At 39.4% G+C, this 16337-nt stretch overlaps 1 protein-coding gene across 18 annotated transcripts in view; it reads left to right on the forward strand.

Moving 5' to 3' along the window:
* The window catches only part of tcf7 (transcription factor 7), a 78624-nt gene that overhangs the window by 40494 nt on the left and 21793 nt on the right, over positions 1-16337 (forward strand). For all 18 annotated transcript variants that reach the window (XM_044223048.1, XM_044223051.1, XM_044223058.1 and 15 more), the window contains exon 4: positions 6653-6779. In XM_044223048.1, the coding sequence (XP_044078983.1) occupies positions 6653-6779 (127 nt within the window). The remainder of the gene's footprint in view (positions 1-6652; positions 6780-16337) is intronic.

The raw sequence follows: 16337 nt of genomic DNA on the forward strand, positions 1-16337 counted from the left end.
ACATGACGCTCAGATCTCTTTGTGAGAAAGCTCTTTCCTGCAAAGCAGTTTGATTGCAGCCACTTAAAAGGATTGCACAGAGCAAGGTGAATCCGCCATTAATCCCCAGAGACTGTCCGTAATTTTATTTTTTTTATTTTATTTCCGCCACACCAGGGCAAGGTTGACTGTGAAAGACAGAGAGTGAATGAGTGTTTTGAATGTGCCATCTCCGTGAAATTTGAGATTAAAGACATTAGACTCAAAAGCACTCTGGAGGGGTGGAACAAAAGAGAGGACGCTTTAATTTCCGCTTCAAATATAAAAAGAGACGGATCTACTTAGTGTGTCATCTGAAAACTAAAGAATACATTAGAGGTGTTTTATCAGCATAAGGTCCTCTTAATAAAGGCGTGTGTGTGTGCGCACTCATAAGCATGCAACTGCGTTTCTTTGCACACATGTGAAATGCATACTTACGTGTGTGTGTGTGTGTGTGTGTGTGTGTGTGTGTGTGTGTCAGGGTCAAGGTGGAGGGCCGCCATAACAAACAAGTGATGTCTGAGATCCCATTAACTCTTGTATTCAGCAGCAGATTTCTGTTCAAATAGAGTGAAGATAAAAGGCAGCAACAATATGCTGATAAATCAAAGGCCTTTCAAGTGAAATTAGACTACAGAGAGACTGAGGGCTACATTTACGATTTCCTGACGCACATAAAGAGGTGTTGATATCTAATTGGAATTTTTAAAGTAATCGCATCTTTGAAGTAATTACATCTTTGATGTAATCAACAAACAGGAGATTTATTATTCAGCGCCGCTGCAGTTGGTGTTTGGCAGTCGGTTTCTTTATGTGTATCTCTGCTTACATGATTAATGTATGTACAGTGATAAACGGTATATTAAATGTAGTTGGTGTATGAATGTGTCAAACAACTGCCAATATGCACAAACTACTGTTCCTTTACCTTTAAAGACATCTTAGGTTAAAGGTAACTTGTGGAGTTTTCTTGTAAACAAAGTTATGTTTACATTCAATGTTTCTCACTGAAACGCATTGTGTTTATCCATGACACCTGACAAGGAAGTGTTCCTTCAATTTTTCATTGTGCGTTGTTTACATGCATGTCTGCTAGCTTGCAGTCTTTTCTTTACTGCCTTTGTTGGGACATTGCTACATGTAGATCAACAGAATAGCATGAAACCGTTGGCAGGAATATGTATCACATCGCCCGTAAATGATACAAACAAAACAGGGACCCACTCGTAAAAACATTGCTCCATAGCGCTTGTAGAGGTCAAAAACTTCACAGGGTACATTCAAGTCAAGACATCAGTTTGACACTAGTAACAAAAAAAGTATTTCCCGCAGAGAGGATTTAAAGGAGGCTACCTCACTCAAATTGCACACCACCAAAACATCACCATTGTGACAATAACTTGAATATGTTGCGTTAAATGTGTCAAAATCACTCCAGAATGGTACTAAGGACAACATAGCAGGATGATGGCTAATTAATGCTGGTCATTGAAAACAGAATTCACATTACTAACAAGATGCGCTGAGAAACATTACTACAGTCCAGTACAACACAGCCTCCAAAATACAGTTGTCTAGATTTAACAGTTGTATTGTTAAGGGCAGCGCACCGGTGGTGTATGTGTGTTGCTGCGTCATGATATGCCTCTGTCCTATTTTCCAGCATCAATGCATGTCAGTGCTCCAGTAAAGCAGCGGTTTTATCACATTCGCTTCCTAGCACATCCTTGCTGCCGTATCTTGGCTCCTTCTTGTTTCTCTACAGGCATCAAATCAAGCAATGTGACGACATGCCGGTGTTTGTGCTGCCCTTCAGAGTGGTGTCAGTACTCGTCACAGTAATATGTTTGGAGAATCCAGATTTTTGGATTTTCAGCAGTGAACACAGACAGTGGTAAAATCAGGAATATGAGGGAATTTAGAGATAAGCAGCTCTGTAGAGTGCTTGGAGCTCCGCCCATTTTCAGGTGGGCGCACCTGGCCAGTCGCTACAGAAAGTGCTTGTGACTGTCATATTGTTCATTTTAGAAACTTAAACCTTTTCACCCGTTCAGACTGTCCTAACATCACTTCTGAAAGAGCATGTATTTTCCTATAATAATAATAATAATAATAATAATAATAAAAAAGAAATCAAGGTTCAGTCGGTCACAGTTAAAATCCCTGTATTTACTATTGATTTGTACTTTGAATTTATTCCCTGACGATTTATGTCAGCCTGCAAGGGTGGGTAACTCTACTCTTGTAAATTAAAGGGTGAGTGAACTTTTCCCTCACTTGCATCTGTGTGTGTATGTATGTATGTGTGTGTGTGCACCTGAACATATGTGTAACTCTTCTGGGGGTTTTTTTAACCAAAAACATAGCTGCATGTTTCCATTTCAAAGATGCTGTAAGTGTTATTTGATCTTTTGCGAGTGTGTGTGTGTCCCACACGTGCATGTACACACTTGTCTGTCTCAGCTAAGGTAATTATGTGTAAGTTGTGTGAGTGTATGTGTGTGGTGGGTTGAGGAGGGGGGGATTTTTTTTTTTAAATACAGAGGGGTTGATAATTATGGGTTAAATGAGTGCTCTTAGTCAGCCTCCCTGAGTGTGTGTAAAAAAAGGAAGGCGCAGCTAAAGCCACTTCAAGGCCGGCTAATTACCCCGAGGAAGAGAGGAAACATAAATGGACGATTTTGCGGCTATAATGTTACAGCAAAACGGCTACATCAACCTCAGCACGTGAAACGGAGCCACAGCTACTTTTGAAGGCTCCTAGCAGCCCTGCACAGATGTGTGTGTGTGTGTGTGTGTTTGTGTGTGTGTGTGTTTGCATCTATATGTGCAGAATCTGTCGAAAAGCAAAATATGTGTGTATGTGCATGCACTGTAGGCAAGTGTGAGTTGTGTGCAATAATTCACACCTGTGTATATTCTGTACGTGTGATTATTCACATCTGCTGGATCGTTGAATACTGATGTTTTTGCAGGTCACTGGGTTCAGTCAGTGTACAAGCAGTCTTTTTATGGAACATGTGAAAAGTCATTTAGTATTTGTTGACTCTTGTTTGGACATTTGCAGTCTTCAAGGCTCAATCAGATTTCAGTGTCATGTAACGTCTATACACATGCTGATGGTGCTCACTGCTGATGCTAAATACCCAGTTTTGGGATTTTCCCTGTAAATGTCACTGCTACTGCTGAAAATTGCATCATTTCCTTTTCCCAGGACAGAGCTGTGTGAATCTGTATGTTTGCAGAAATGAATGAAATATCATTGATTTGATTTGTGTTACATCAAGTGGCAAAAGATGTATCTGAAAGCTGAAATGCTCTGAAGGCAGCAGAGTCATTAAGAGTCAGACAGAAGGGTAACTGTTGATATTTGATCCCAGTGAGGGGTACATGTGTTTGTAGAGTCAGGAGCCTTAGAGGATAGCAGGTAAAAAAGTGACAGTTTGGCTTGTTGGTCATTTTAGGCATTAAGTGATGAGAAAAACAGAAGTCATCCATGTTTTCACAGTAGATCGATCACACTACTGTTTCATGGTAACACTTGTGTTGAGTCATACAGGACTTACAGGTACATACAGGTCTTAAAAGAGGGAACATGAGAACTTGAAAAATTGGTAAAATGAACATGAATCACATTTTAAAAGAATGCTAACCACAATTCCATTGAGTGAAGTTTTCAAATAAAAGTCAGTGTTTCACTTTCAAACCCTGAACGTGTTGTGCATGATTTTGAACACATTTCTCTGTAATCAAGCCTGACATATTTTACTACCAGTGGAAATTTGGGATTTTGAATGTAAAATAAATGCTGTCTGCAATTAAACAATGGTTATGCTGTATTGGTGTCATGTCGCAGTTGCATAATTACTAGATTCTGACTTTTTAAATACCCTGTAACGTCAACATCCAAATTCAAATTTTTGTGAAAGCGTCAATACATCCAACTTAGCGCTGAATAATATATAAATGCCCGGAACAGGATGGCTCACGTCAGTCAAAGTCCAGTGTTCAAGGTAATTAAAAGCAAATTTTAACATATATTTCTGTTTGTACCATGCACAGTATGTTTTTTTAATCTGTGCAAGACCATTTCTGCAATTTTTGTTTTTTCATACAACCGTCTTGACTTGTTTTGTAAAGTGAACACTCCCAAGTAGTAAATAAGGGAATCTTTCCCATTACAAACTTCAATTCAACCTGACTTTAACACAGCATTAGCCACAAGACATACGTTTGTGATGACGGAAAAACACGAAAGAATCAGTGGGGTTGACAACATTAACGCCTGGTAAGACTCCTGTACCTGTTTTATTAGGTGAAGTAATGGTCTGTCGTACAACACATCACCTTAAACCCTACTTAGCATAGTGTTTAAGAAAGTGTTACCATGACAACGCGTGTCTACCAGGGACACCGGGATGATTTTGTTGCCTTTGTTCTCAGAATCAGAAATACTTTATTGATCCCCGAGGGGAAACTCTTTTGTTACAGCTGCTCACTATCACGTCAGTGCACACGGGAATAGAAGTACTAAGCGAATCAAAATATAATACACTATAATACAGCTAGATAAAGATAAATTAAGTACAAAGTGGATATAAGTATAAAAGCTAAAATAAGTGTAAGTACAAAAGTTGATTTACAGGTTGATAAGTATGTACGGTATAATACAATGTAATAATATAAGGAATAAGTAATAGTGCGATAATGAGTACTGTCAAGTTAAGTGTAGCAGATTAACCAGATTATTAGATGGATATATTGTAAAGTGACCAACAATCTTTACATATTCCCTAACCTACAAGGCTCCTCCTCCATCTCTGAGTGCCTCTTCAGGTTTTTATGAATGCAGACCACCTTATATAAACCTCTCCTCCACCTCCACCCTGCTCCCACACTACCTCCACCCCTGCACCTCCTCCCCCACCCTTCGCTCTCCAGTATGGAGGCAGTGCATTTTGTTTTCATGTGTCTCAACATTAAAAGCGGTTTAGCAGTTTGATCTTAGGTCCACAGACAGCCATGTAGCATACACATGAGGGTCCATTTATGTGTGTGTGTGTGTGTGTGTGTGTGTGTGCGCGCACACATGTGTTAATGTGGAGTGTAGCATGTGGAAGCTCTGACTTTAAGTGATAAGGTATTCACTTTGTAGCTCAGCAGGAGGCCCAGCAAGTAGCACCAGATCTGCCCCTCTGTAGTGCTGATGTTGCACACTTCACACACACACAGACATTCATGCAAATGGACCCTACACACACACACACACACACACACAGGCTTGTCCATCTCAGTGTACAAAATAAAATAACTTTTCTCAGAAATATTCATATACATGAAAATCAGTGTCTCTGCCAAGCTTTCAAAGACTTAATACAGCTTGGAGACACACACACAAATATATCCATCCATACACATCCACCCACTCACAAACACACATTCACACACACACAGAAAGACGCATATTTATACTCGCCTCCCACAGAAACAATTACAGTGCCCAGTCCACACACACACACACACACACACACACACACACGGCCTGGTTCAAACATATGCAGTGTAACTCCGTCCAAAGCTGCCTGGTTAGCTGCCTCCAACATTGCAAACTGCTGTGACATATCGTATATCAGCCAGCATGCTGTGAGCATTAGCAATAACTGAATTTCACATAAGTTATTGAAAGCCATTTGTAAACAGAAACATGAAAGAAAACAAGCTCACACGCAGCCTCACTTAATCATCAAAGGCTTATCGATCAAATGGACCTCCTCTTCCTCCTCCCTGCTCCACTGAAAACCAATGGGAGCAAAGTACAGCCCATGCCTGTTCCAAACCATGTTTAAAATGTCCAGCTTTCGTCCTTTCTATCTATCTTGTGTGTGTGTGTGTGTGCGTCCAGTTGGATTTTTGTATCAGCGATCAAAATGCAAATGTCCCCAAAAGTGTCGATAAATGCAGAAAATATTTTCAGAGAATGACATTGGCATCTTTGTGTCTGTTTTAATCTTGCATCTTGAAACCTCAGTGATTCAATTAAGAGAAGAAAAGAGAATTGAGATTTTCCTAAATCATTTCATGTTGAAGGTAATATCTTCTTTAAGCAAATCAAAGAAACATGCATCATTGTGATTGTCTTTGATCATGTTCAGCAGTCTTTGGCGAAATGACTTATCTTGAAATCTTGAAATACAGTTGCCATTCATCGTTAGTAATTGTAGTAATACAGATTTTTAATTGAATTGAATTTATTTTATTATTTTTCCTTTGCTGAATTTGATTCAAATTTGACCCATGATTTTATAGTAGTTGCTGCACTTGCAGGTTTACACTGCAATACATGATTGCAATGAGTGGGTGTAAAAAAAAAAAAAAAAAAAAAAGACAAGAAACAAAGGTGCTGAGAAAGCTGCTACATTTTGAGTGTGCTGACCTTAAAATAACTGTTTCACGTAATATGGTAGAAGATTTGTTTGAAACCAGCCTGATTGCTTGTGTTTGTGACTCACCTCAAGCAGAGCCCCCGCAACCCTGTATCTCAACAATTCAAGTCAGCGTGAAAAATGTAGGAAATCGCATAAAATAATTTTTATCTAAATTACATTTTTGTATCGTTGTGTCTCATCAACAGTCCAACAAAGTTTCGGTGGTGCAGCAGTCTCACGGGATGCACCCGCTGACATCCCTCCTGCCCTACAGCAACGAGCACTTCAGCCCGAGTCCTCCACACCTGCCCACAGACATGAGCCAGAAGACCGGTGAGAACACACACACACACACACACACACACACACACACACACACACACACACACACACACACACACACACAAGGCAGAAGTTTATGTACACACACTTACTGTAAGCATAGACATGGAGACAAACACACACCGCCATCATTACTGATGTTGAATTCTCGTCGAAATACTGAATTACACACATTTAAGAGGACACACGTATATACACACACAAGTAAACACAGACATATTCCAGACAGTTGCTGAATAGTTGCTGAAATCCTCGTCCACACACACACTGCGATCTGTTTGTGCTGTCGACACATTATTCATCACATCGACACAAATGCAGCACACACACACGAGCGTTGTCTCATTTTAACAGAAACATACACACAAGAAATGTAATATAACAAATGTAATATATTCATATTCTTGTTTTCTTTTTCTTACCCACACACACATGCATGCTATACGTTCATGTTCGTCAACCCCACCTCCCTCCTCTCTCCACACACATGGACACACACACATCACATACTCAGGCACGCACACAGTGTGTGAAGTGGCAGCACCGGCTCCGTCTGCCTGTGGCGGTTCCATGGCTGCTCTGAAGTGGCCTGCTCCTCTGAAGGGACCGCCAGCCCCACACACACACACACACACACACACACACACACACATACACACAAGATGGAAACAATTAGAGTGACAATCGCACAAGCCATCGCTGCAGCACACACAAGGTTCTCTTTAGCAAGCACTGTACATACAAACACACTGTACTCTGTTTGAAAGTCACAAACAAACACACCCTGACATTTAAACACTGTAGGATTGTTGCCTTTTAGGCGGGGCTAAAAGGGTGGCAGTGCTGGTTGGTCCATCTGTCTCTCTGTCTGACTCACACTTTGCTCCAGTGAAAGATATCTAAACTACTGACCACATTACTGTTGAATTTTCTGAACGTATTCATGATCCCCAGAGGATTGTTTTGTCTGGTGTCACTAGCCGAAATCATTGTCAGTCAGGTCAAACTTTAAAAAAAGAGGCAGATCGCCACCGAATCTGCTGAGCACATTGATGGTCCCCAGAAGACTTACCATCCATTAAAGGAGGTCTGTTTTTAGATTTTGGGGAGTACTACTGCATATGTGAAAAAAGTTCCAGAGGGGGCTGTGCAAAATTTGATAAAGTGGTTGGTTGGGCTCAAAGACTACAAGTTAGAAAATGAAAAACATCTGGGGGTGTGGAGTTAGAAAGAAGTGAGCTTACCAGACCTCTGTAGCCCACTCCTCATCTCTGCTTGAGGCTAGCAGCTCGAGGCTACATTAGACGCTACTAGCAGGACACACCAAATCTCAGACTGAACTGTCAAGTTGCATTGTGGGTAATGTAGACGCCAGGTTTTGACAAGGACGAAGAATGCATGGAATAAAAAAGACGATATCTCTGGGGCTACTGTATTGATTTTGATCCTTTTTTTAAAAAACTGTCCCGTCTGTGTCATGGGAGTGCAATGCTAAATTGGTGGAGTGCTCTTTTAAGAGAGCTGGATACATCGTGGCAGACTGAGCCTTGCTGACAATTTTTCCCAGAGTTCAACCATGGTACTTTTACTGGTGGCTGTGGCTCAGGAGGGGGAGCTGGTTGTGCATTGAACTCAAGGTTGGTGGTTCGATCCTGGCTTCTCCTGTTGAAGTGTCCTTGAGCAAGATGCTGAACGACAAATTGCCCCCAAAGCCTTGTGTGTGTGAATGGGTGGATGAGCGGCCATTGACAAAACTATTGACAAGACACCTCTAAAGGGCAAACAAGGTCAGTTATTCCATTTGTATTGTGAAATTTTAAACCATGAAGATTTAACATCGCAAACATTTTGTCTGATTGTTGTATGACATCATCTCAAGGTACAGTCTGTCATACGAGCTGGTAGGTTCAGGAAAAGAGAGACTAATGCACATCTACCGTGGGCCCCACAACAAGGGGGTAAACCTTGAAGAGAAAAAACTTTTTTTGGCATATGTGCTGGGTGAGCAATGAATGGGCGTCGTCCTGGAACACTTTATCTACTTCTCTTTAAACAGCCATGAGACTAAACCTTTTTATTTTGGACACTCCATGAACTTTGCCGTGAAGTTTATTGAGCAGATTTGTTGGTAATTATTGGATGTAATTCAGTGTAATTATCTGGTTTATCAGTGAAGTTAATGATCTAAACTGCAGCTTGGAGTCTTTGCTGACAGTGACATGTTATTTTGTGTGATGAACATTGCAGCTCTAGCAACACACACATTTTATCAGTCAAAAGCTTATTAGACAAAAATATTCTTCGAAGTGCAGTGAAAGATGAAAACAATGATACTGGTGATGGTTTGATTATATAATACTGGTAATGATGATTTAATTTAAACGAGAGATAAGAGAGTGCAGGCAGAGGTCAGCATCATATAACTCTGTAGTGTCAGAGAATTTAATACAGCTGACAACCATGAAATCAATCCTTAATATGATGGAACTGCCGCATCAAAAACTGAAGTTTTTGAATCCGAACGAGCTAATCGAAAGATTTTGACAGTGATGATGATGACGAAAGCAACTTTTTTGCAGAGAAAAGGAGAAAACAGAAAGAGGTTGAGTGCAAAAGAAGAAAAAACAAACTTGTTGAAGTTGAACAAAAGTCTTTTCTTGGCTCTGATTAGATATTGGAGCATGACCTCAGGCAATCTTCTGCCTGCTCCGTCTGGAAATCCCCTTTATCCTGCAAAAACACTCTCCTTGTCTGGTCTAGGCTCTGTGTGTGTGTGTGTGTGTGTGTGTGTGTGTGTGTGTGTGTGTGTATGGCTGACGCTGGCACAGTGACTCAGCCCTTAATGACAGACTGAGCCACCTGCTTCTAACCCCTTACACACACATAGCTAACACCTGGCTGTTCCACGTAACCTTTCTCACACCATCTCACCTGAATTCTGACTTCATTTCCATTCAGGAACATCGTGCAGTGCTCACACACACACCACCTTACCTCACTCCTCATATCATTCGTCAGCTCGTCACGGGTAGGGGTTACCTCATCTGTGATGTCTTTTTTCGGGCACACCTATCTACTCCTCTGTCCTCAAACTGCTCGTCTGCATTGCTGAGCTCAACATGGATCAATATATTTTTTTACCTGTTGTCAGAAATTCAGAGAATTAAAGCATTAAAGTATGGGGAGCTGATCTGAGGCACTTCATTTGCTTGAAATATCATCTCTTGAGTACTGACTCTCTGCAATAGGAGAACTGAAAATTAATTTAAAAAACAAGCAGTAGTATCAGATTTAAAGATGTTTTAGAGATGTAGTGTATTATATAAATGGAAAGCTGATGTTTTGGCCCATTTTTCTCATAATTCAAATACAATTTTCATAGAAATGAGCAATTTCAAATTAGCAAGTTTAGATCAACGTGGGGCGTCTGTGGCTTAAATGTAGAGCAGGTCGTCCTCTAATCAGAAGGTTGATAGTGCGATCCCGGCTTCCTCCCAGCCCACATGTCGACGTGTCCTTGGGCAAGATACTGAACCCCAAATTGCTCCCGAGGGCTGTGCCTTCAGTGTGTGAGTGTGTGTGAATGAGGTGAACATGATATGTAGTGTGAAGTGCGTTATACAAGTACAGTCCATTTACCATTTAACCTTTTTGGCTTGTGACCCATTAAAACTTAAGGTAATGTCTACTTGTGACGCCATTGCATGTGTCCAGCTGTGACCAGTTCAACCAAAGAGGGATTTGCGAAAAGTCATGGAAAAAAATATAATATATACTGTATAGCAGAAATGTTTTTTTCTTGCTTTTCTCTCCTGTTAATCATCTCGCAACCCCTGAAATTTATCTTGCAGTTGGGACTCACTGGTTTAGAGGCTACAGGTCTGTGTAGGGCAGTCTATCAGGGGCCTGTTTGATACAGAATCATACTTTTTATTTGATTGTTCCAAGGTTGAAGAGATCATACGGTGGCCATCAGGGACAAAGTCTGAGAACAGGCAAAGGCCAAACACTCAGCTGAGGCATTCAGAAGCCTGATTCATGCTTTCTGTGAGATTATCCAGTGTTAATATGAATGCAGATGCGACATTTATGTACATTGGTAAACACACTTTTTGGTCTTTCTAATAAAAACTTTTGGTGCTGCTTTGGCAAAGTACATTTTTTTCCCAATCTCTTGACAACAAAATGCTGGAATCGATGCGTGTTTCTTCTTCATCTTCATTCAGCCAATCTTGGCCAGGGGCATGTTGACATAACTCCAGTCCTGCCAATGCAGTTTCAAACTTCGTTTTGTGATCTCCTTTTATTAGTAACACACCACCATGTTTGTTTGTACATGAAGCATGAATCAGGCTTTTGCATCATCTGACAATTTTTTTTTTCTGTGTGAAAACAGCAGACCATCAAATAATATTTTTTTTGTGACCTTAGTATTATCTTAACAGTATCTGTGCATCCTTCTATCATGTTAAGGCTCTTGTCTCTTTTCAAATTCACACCTTCTTCACCCCCTCTCAGTGCTGTCGCCATGTAAACACTCCATCTTCACATTCATAGTTGGAGTCACTAGACTTGTTGAATGAATTCTGTTGATTTTTTTAAATTTATTTTTTTGCCTTTGCTGTCATATCTGGCTCTTGTCAAGCAGCCAAGCATAATTTAGAGTTTCTTCTTCTGAAAAACAAAATGATGGATGTGGTTGGTCAAGTCACTGATTCTGACGATTCAAAATAGTTTTATTGACATTATAGCTACATGCCAATACAACTGACAAGAAATCATATAAAAGAGGTAACTGCAATAGTGCTTTTTGATCATAAACCTCTCCCCTTCCAAAGCTTACACTATTTTCTGATTTTGCACTCTTACAAAATTGTAAGTGTAATGTTTTTAATAGATACTCATTTGAGATATATGTATGTATATAGATATATATAATCTTATAATTATTTGATATCTTGTAATGTCTGTGCTCTGCCAGTTCTTTCTCTCACTCCCCAGGCCTAGAATTACACTACTCTTGCATCACTTGCATGTACTGTAAAGGTTGAAAGAAAATCAGATATGTTATTACCATTTTTCCTTTTTTTTCCCTTTAATCTTTTCGTGGCCTTGTCCCTCTTTCTACATCATCGCACTAATGATGTGTGAAATACCAGGGTTGACCATCAATATAAAAGTTCATCATTTAACTCCTGTTACTCTGCATTCAGAGGCATCACGTTATCCTTCCTGTTTTTCATGTCGTCATGTTTGTGACAGCTAATACGATGTTACTGTGAACGCAGCTCATTGTAGATGACAGCCGCTTACTATAATAATCATGCATCGTTTGTGAACGGGGAAAGTCTTTGGTTATATGTCTGCTCAAAATTGACACCTCTCTTCCTTTAACCTCCTTTGTTGTACATTGAGCTCACAGCTCTCACTTTATTCTCACTGCACAGTTTACTTCCTGTGTTGTTTCCATTAGAACCCACTTTCTGTTTTCACTGCTGTCTAAAAAAATGTTATTGGATGACCTTTAGTAGTATTTCAGCTTTATAACCCCTAATGTTTCCTTTAATTTCCCCTTATAGTGAAAGCTAAAAGAAAACTTATATTGTAACATCCTCCTCTTATCATTTTGCATTTGATTTATCAGATGCAAAGAATCTTCTTTAAGATTGGCTGTTGAAGTATAAAGTAATCTATGGCAGATCAGTTTCACTTTTTTGGGCATCAGAAGCAACATAACAATCCAGCCCAGTGAAAATGTATTTGCAGAAAGTTTGGTAAAATAAAGATTTTCCTAATCCCAGTTCTAAATTTAGCTGCAGTGCACTTTCAAAACATGACAGTGGATGTACAGACACTGTCACTCCTAAGCCCCCCCGCTTTACGTCATCACCTCACACCGATACTGCAAGAGACTTAGAATAAGAGACTTACAGTGACAATGACTGGGATGCAAAGATGCCAGTTTCCGTGGTAACCAGAGAGCTTGTGTTGTCATGCAAGCACACTAGATCACAACAAAATAAAAGCTCACTCTGATAGCACTGTTATATCTGACAGCAGAGCAGGACAGCAGAGTGGAGAAAATGGAATGGAAATTTACTTTCCTTTTTTTTGCTATCAGAACAGTAAAAATGTTGTATTTGTCTGGAGGATTAACAGTGTTAGAACTTTTATAGAGGTATGTGTTTAAGAGTTAATTTTTAAATGTTCTCATCTCATCATTCTCATTTTTATCTCACCAAAATCTTTTTTTTGTTTATGTTTGCCAAACCCTTTAGGATTTATATTTTTTATTTTGTTTAAAATATTTATCTTAGATTTGCCAAACTAGGTAAAAATGTTTTGTTAAATTAAATTTGGTTTAAGATCATCGTAGTTAAGAAATGATGACTCTATAAAGCTGTAGTGTGCTGACATCGTGCGACCCAGCTGGTCAGTCCAGTCAGTTCAGTCATTTCTTCAGTCAACCATAACACCACATTCAGCATGTGATTAAAAGTAGTTGATCGCAGTCGATCCAGCACCATCACATTGCTTTGACTGTTTCTCAGATATGACTGTTGGCTCGGACAATAGAGCATAAAATACAGAAAGAAAAAGCAGAAATGAAACAAGTCTGCACGTTGTCACACTGTAATGTGCAAGATTAATACTGACTAACACTTGCTGTATAGTCTCACATGGTCTTCAGATATTACTGTACGTGTGCAACAGAAGACGTGAAGTAACTAGTTGCAAACAGCATGCTTAAGGTACCTTTAGATTGTCACTGCATTTCTGAGTAATTTCAAAGTATTACTTATAGAAAAAGGCTACAATATTCTATATCTTTCTTATTGTCAACAAATCCATGAAAATACCAAAACAAACAATGATTTGATCCTCCTCACAAGTACTCTCTGTGTGGCCAAAACCTGATATATCTTATTCCACTGTGCCATAGAGCTCCATTGTTGTCCAAAAACTATTAAAAACACATCAATGAGCCACACTGTTGTGCTGGGTGACATGTTCCTTAATTACCATGAACACACACTCTGTAGTTTATTTTGGATCAAACCCACATACACCATCCTACTGCACTTTACAGTAGTGTAAATAAACTTTACAATAACTACAATACCCATTTTTTTTAAATGTACTTCTTGAGTAGGAACCAAAAATACATATGTTTCCTCTTACCTGTAGTGCTATTTATCCATCTAGATAGTTTTGGAGATATTGGCCGTAGAGATGTCTGCATTTTTTTAATATAATGAGACTATATGGCACTCGGCTTGTGGTGCTCAAAGCGCCAAAAAAATACATCTGAAAAACTCAACAGCAATCCACAGACCTTGTTGTTTCAGTTTCATGTAGGAACTATTTTCTTTCTACCAATAGTTCCTACATGAAACTACTCACAACAAATCTGTGGATTATCTCAAGTAACCGGGTCATGATTTCTGGAAAGAGACATTGCTGTTGAGTTTTTCAAATGATTTTTTTTGCCGCTTTGAGCACCACAAGCCGAGTGCCATCTAGTTGCATTATGTTTGAGAGAAGGCAGACATCTCTTTGGCCGATATCGCCAAAACTCGGCAACTCACACTAAAACAATCTAGATGGATAAATAGCATTACAGGTATTTTTGATTTTGGGTTGAACTGTACATTTAATGTTGAACGTTGTTAAAGTAACTACCGTCTGCAGTAATTTGTTGCCTTTTAATTATTTGAAAAACTTTTTTACCTGATGTTTACTCTTCAGTTTAGATTCTATTCTATACTTTTGTCATCTTTACATGTTTCATTTTCTTTATCAATCAGTCAAACAGAAACAAAGGATAAAACAAAGCACAAAAACAGACCATATGAATACAAATTTAAAAAAATTAGTGAACTTAGAGAAGACAAATTAAAACAATTAAAGAATAAGTAAAATTATAAGTTGCACTCTAACATCCTAAGATATTTATTATATCCTGAATGGCAATATATACTCATGTTCCTTTTACATTTTTGAATTGATGGCGAGACTGTGAGTCATTCGGCTTGAAAACAACATGAGAAAAAGGGAAACTGTGTATTGGAAATGAAATGTGATGAATAATAAGAAAAAAATGAAAAGAGTCATATTAGACATCGCTTTTATAATCTGTAGTTTTACACTGTAAAAAAATTACTTTTACTATTACTGTGACTTTTGATGTTTGGTCTTAAGAAAAGTAACTGTTCCTGTACTTGAGTAAAATTTGTCAGCACTCATTACCGCCCTTACTGTAACAAAACACTACAAAGTTTCTTTTGGTCTTGGGCTCTTTTATGTACACCACACAAGCAGGTTGTCAAGTCATTTAAATGCTCAGATGCTGCAGCACTTACATTCTCAGTGGTTATAACCGCCACAGCACATTATCAGTGCAGGAATACTATTTTCAGCACCTCGACTCTGTTTAACATGCACACGTTCTGATACCGAGCTCTCGCAGAGCCGGTTTGACTCAAATGGTTTCCCTTTTAAGTGTTTCCCAAGACGCTGACATGGAGACCGTGAGATAGTTGCTGTAGCTGTCATTAGACGACCGCTTTAAAAGGGGCATTCCAAAGAAAACTGCCCCATTACTGCTGCTAATTTTCCCCTTCAGGTTTCCCAACAGCAAACAGGGCTGATAGTGTCAGAGCTGAAGCAAAAACGTGACTTACAGAAATCAGCGTCATGTTTCCATCACATTGATGTGTGACTGATTTAACGTTCAAAATAAAACTTGTGTACATTGTGTTTAGGATTTCTGTTTTGATGTTAGCCATACAGTCATTTCAGGGAACGTGGGTGATTTGGAAAAAGGATGGTAAGTTCACCATCACACTAGAAAGAAGTAGGCACATTTATTTGTCATTCTACAACACGGGGATGTACAATAAAGTTAAAGTTGTAGCCCCCTTCACACTATACACACTGAACATATATACAAATATTTAAAATTAGAATAGAATAAATATAAATATACAGTTACTTATTTACATATAGTATACAAAAGGTAGTGGTATGGTAATGTGCAAAACTAGCATAACAGAAAGTTCCATGTAATTTATTTATGGTGGAGTGCAGAGGATGAGGTGGAGTTGAGGAGTCTCACAGCCTGAGGAAAGAAGCTGCTCAGGTGGTACGGCAGCAGATACTTCTGTATCGCTTGCCAGATGGCAGCAGGATGAACAGGCTGTGGCTGGGGTGGGTATTGTCTTTTAGTATCCTTTGGGCTCTGCACAGGCACCTCACCTCTTCAATATCACTGATGCCTGGTAGATCTGTACCAATGATGTTCTGGGTCGTGCACATGCCATGCCAGTTTGTAATGTTTCCTGTCAGGATGCTTTCTATTGCTCTTCTGTAAAAGTTAACAACAACTTGGCACGGTAATTTTGCCCTCTTAAGTTTCCTTAAGAAATACATCCATTTCTGAGCTTTCTTTACCAGGGTGGAGATGTGAGAGGACCATGTCAGGCTCTCTGTGATGCTGATTCCCAGGAACCTACAACTGTTTACCTGAGCCACCTCAGCTCCACTGAT

This window comes from Siniperca chuatsi, linkage group LG14, assembly GCF_020085105.1.
Source record: "Siniperca chuatsi isolate FFG_IHB_CAS linkage group LG14, ASM2008510v1, whole genome shotgun sequence".
Lineage (NCBI taxonomy): Eukaryota > Metazoa > Chordata > Actinopteri > Centrarchiformes > Sinipercidae > Siniperca > Siniperca chuatsi.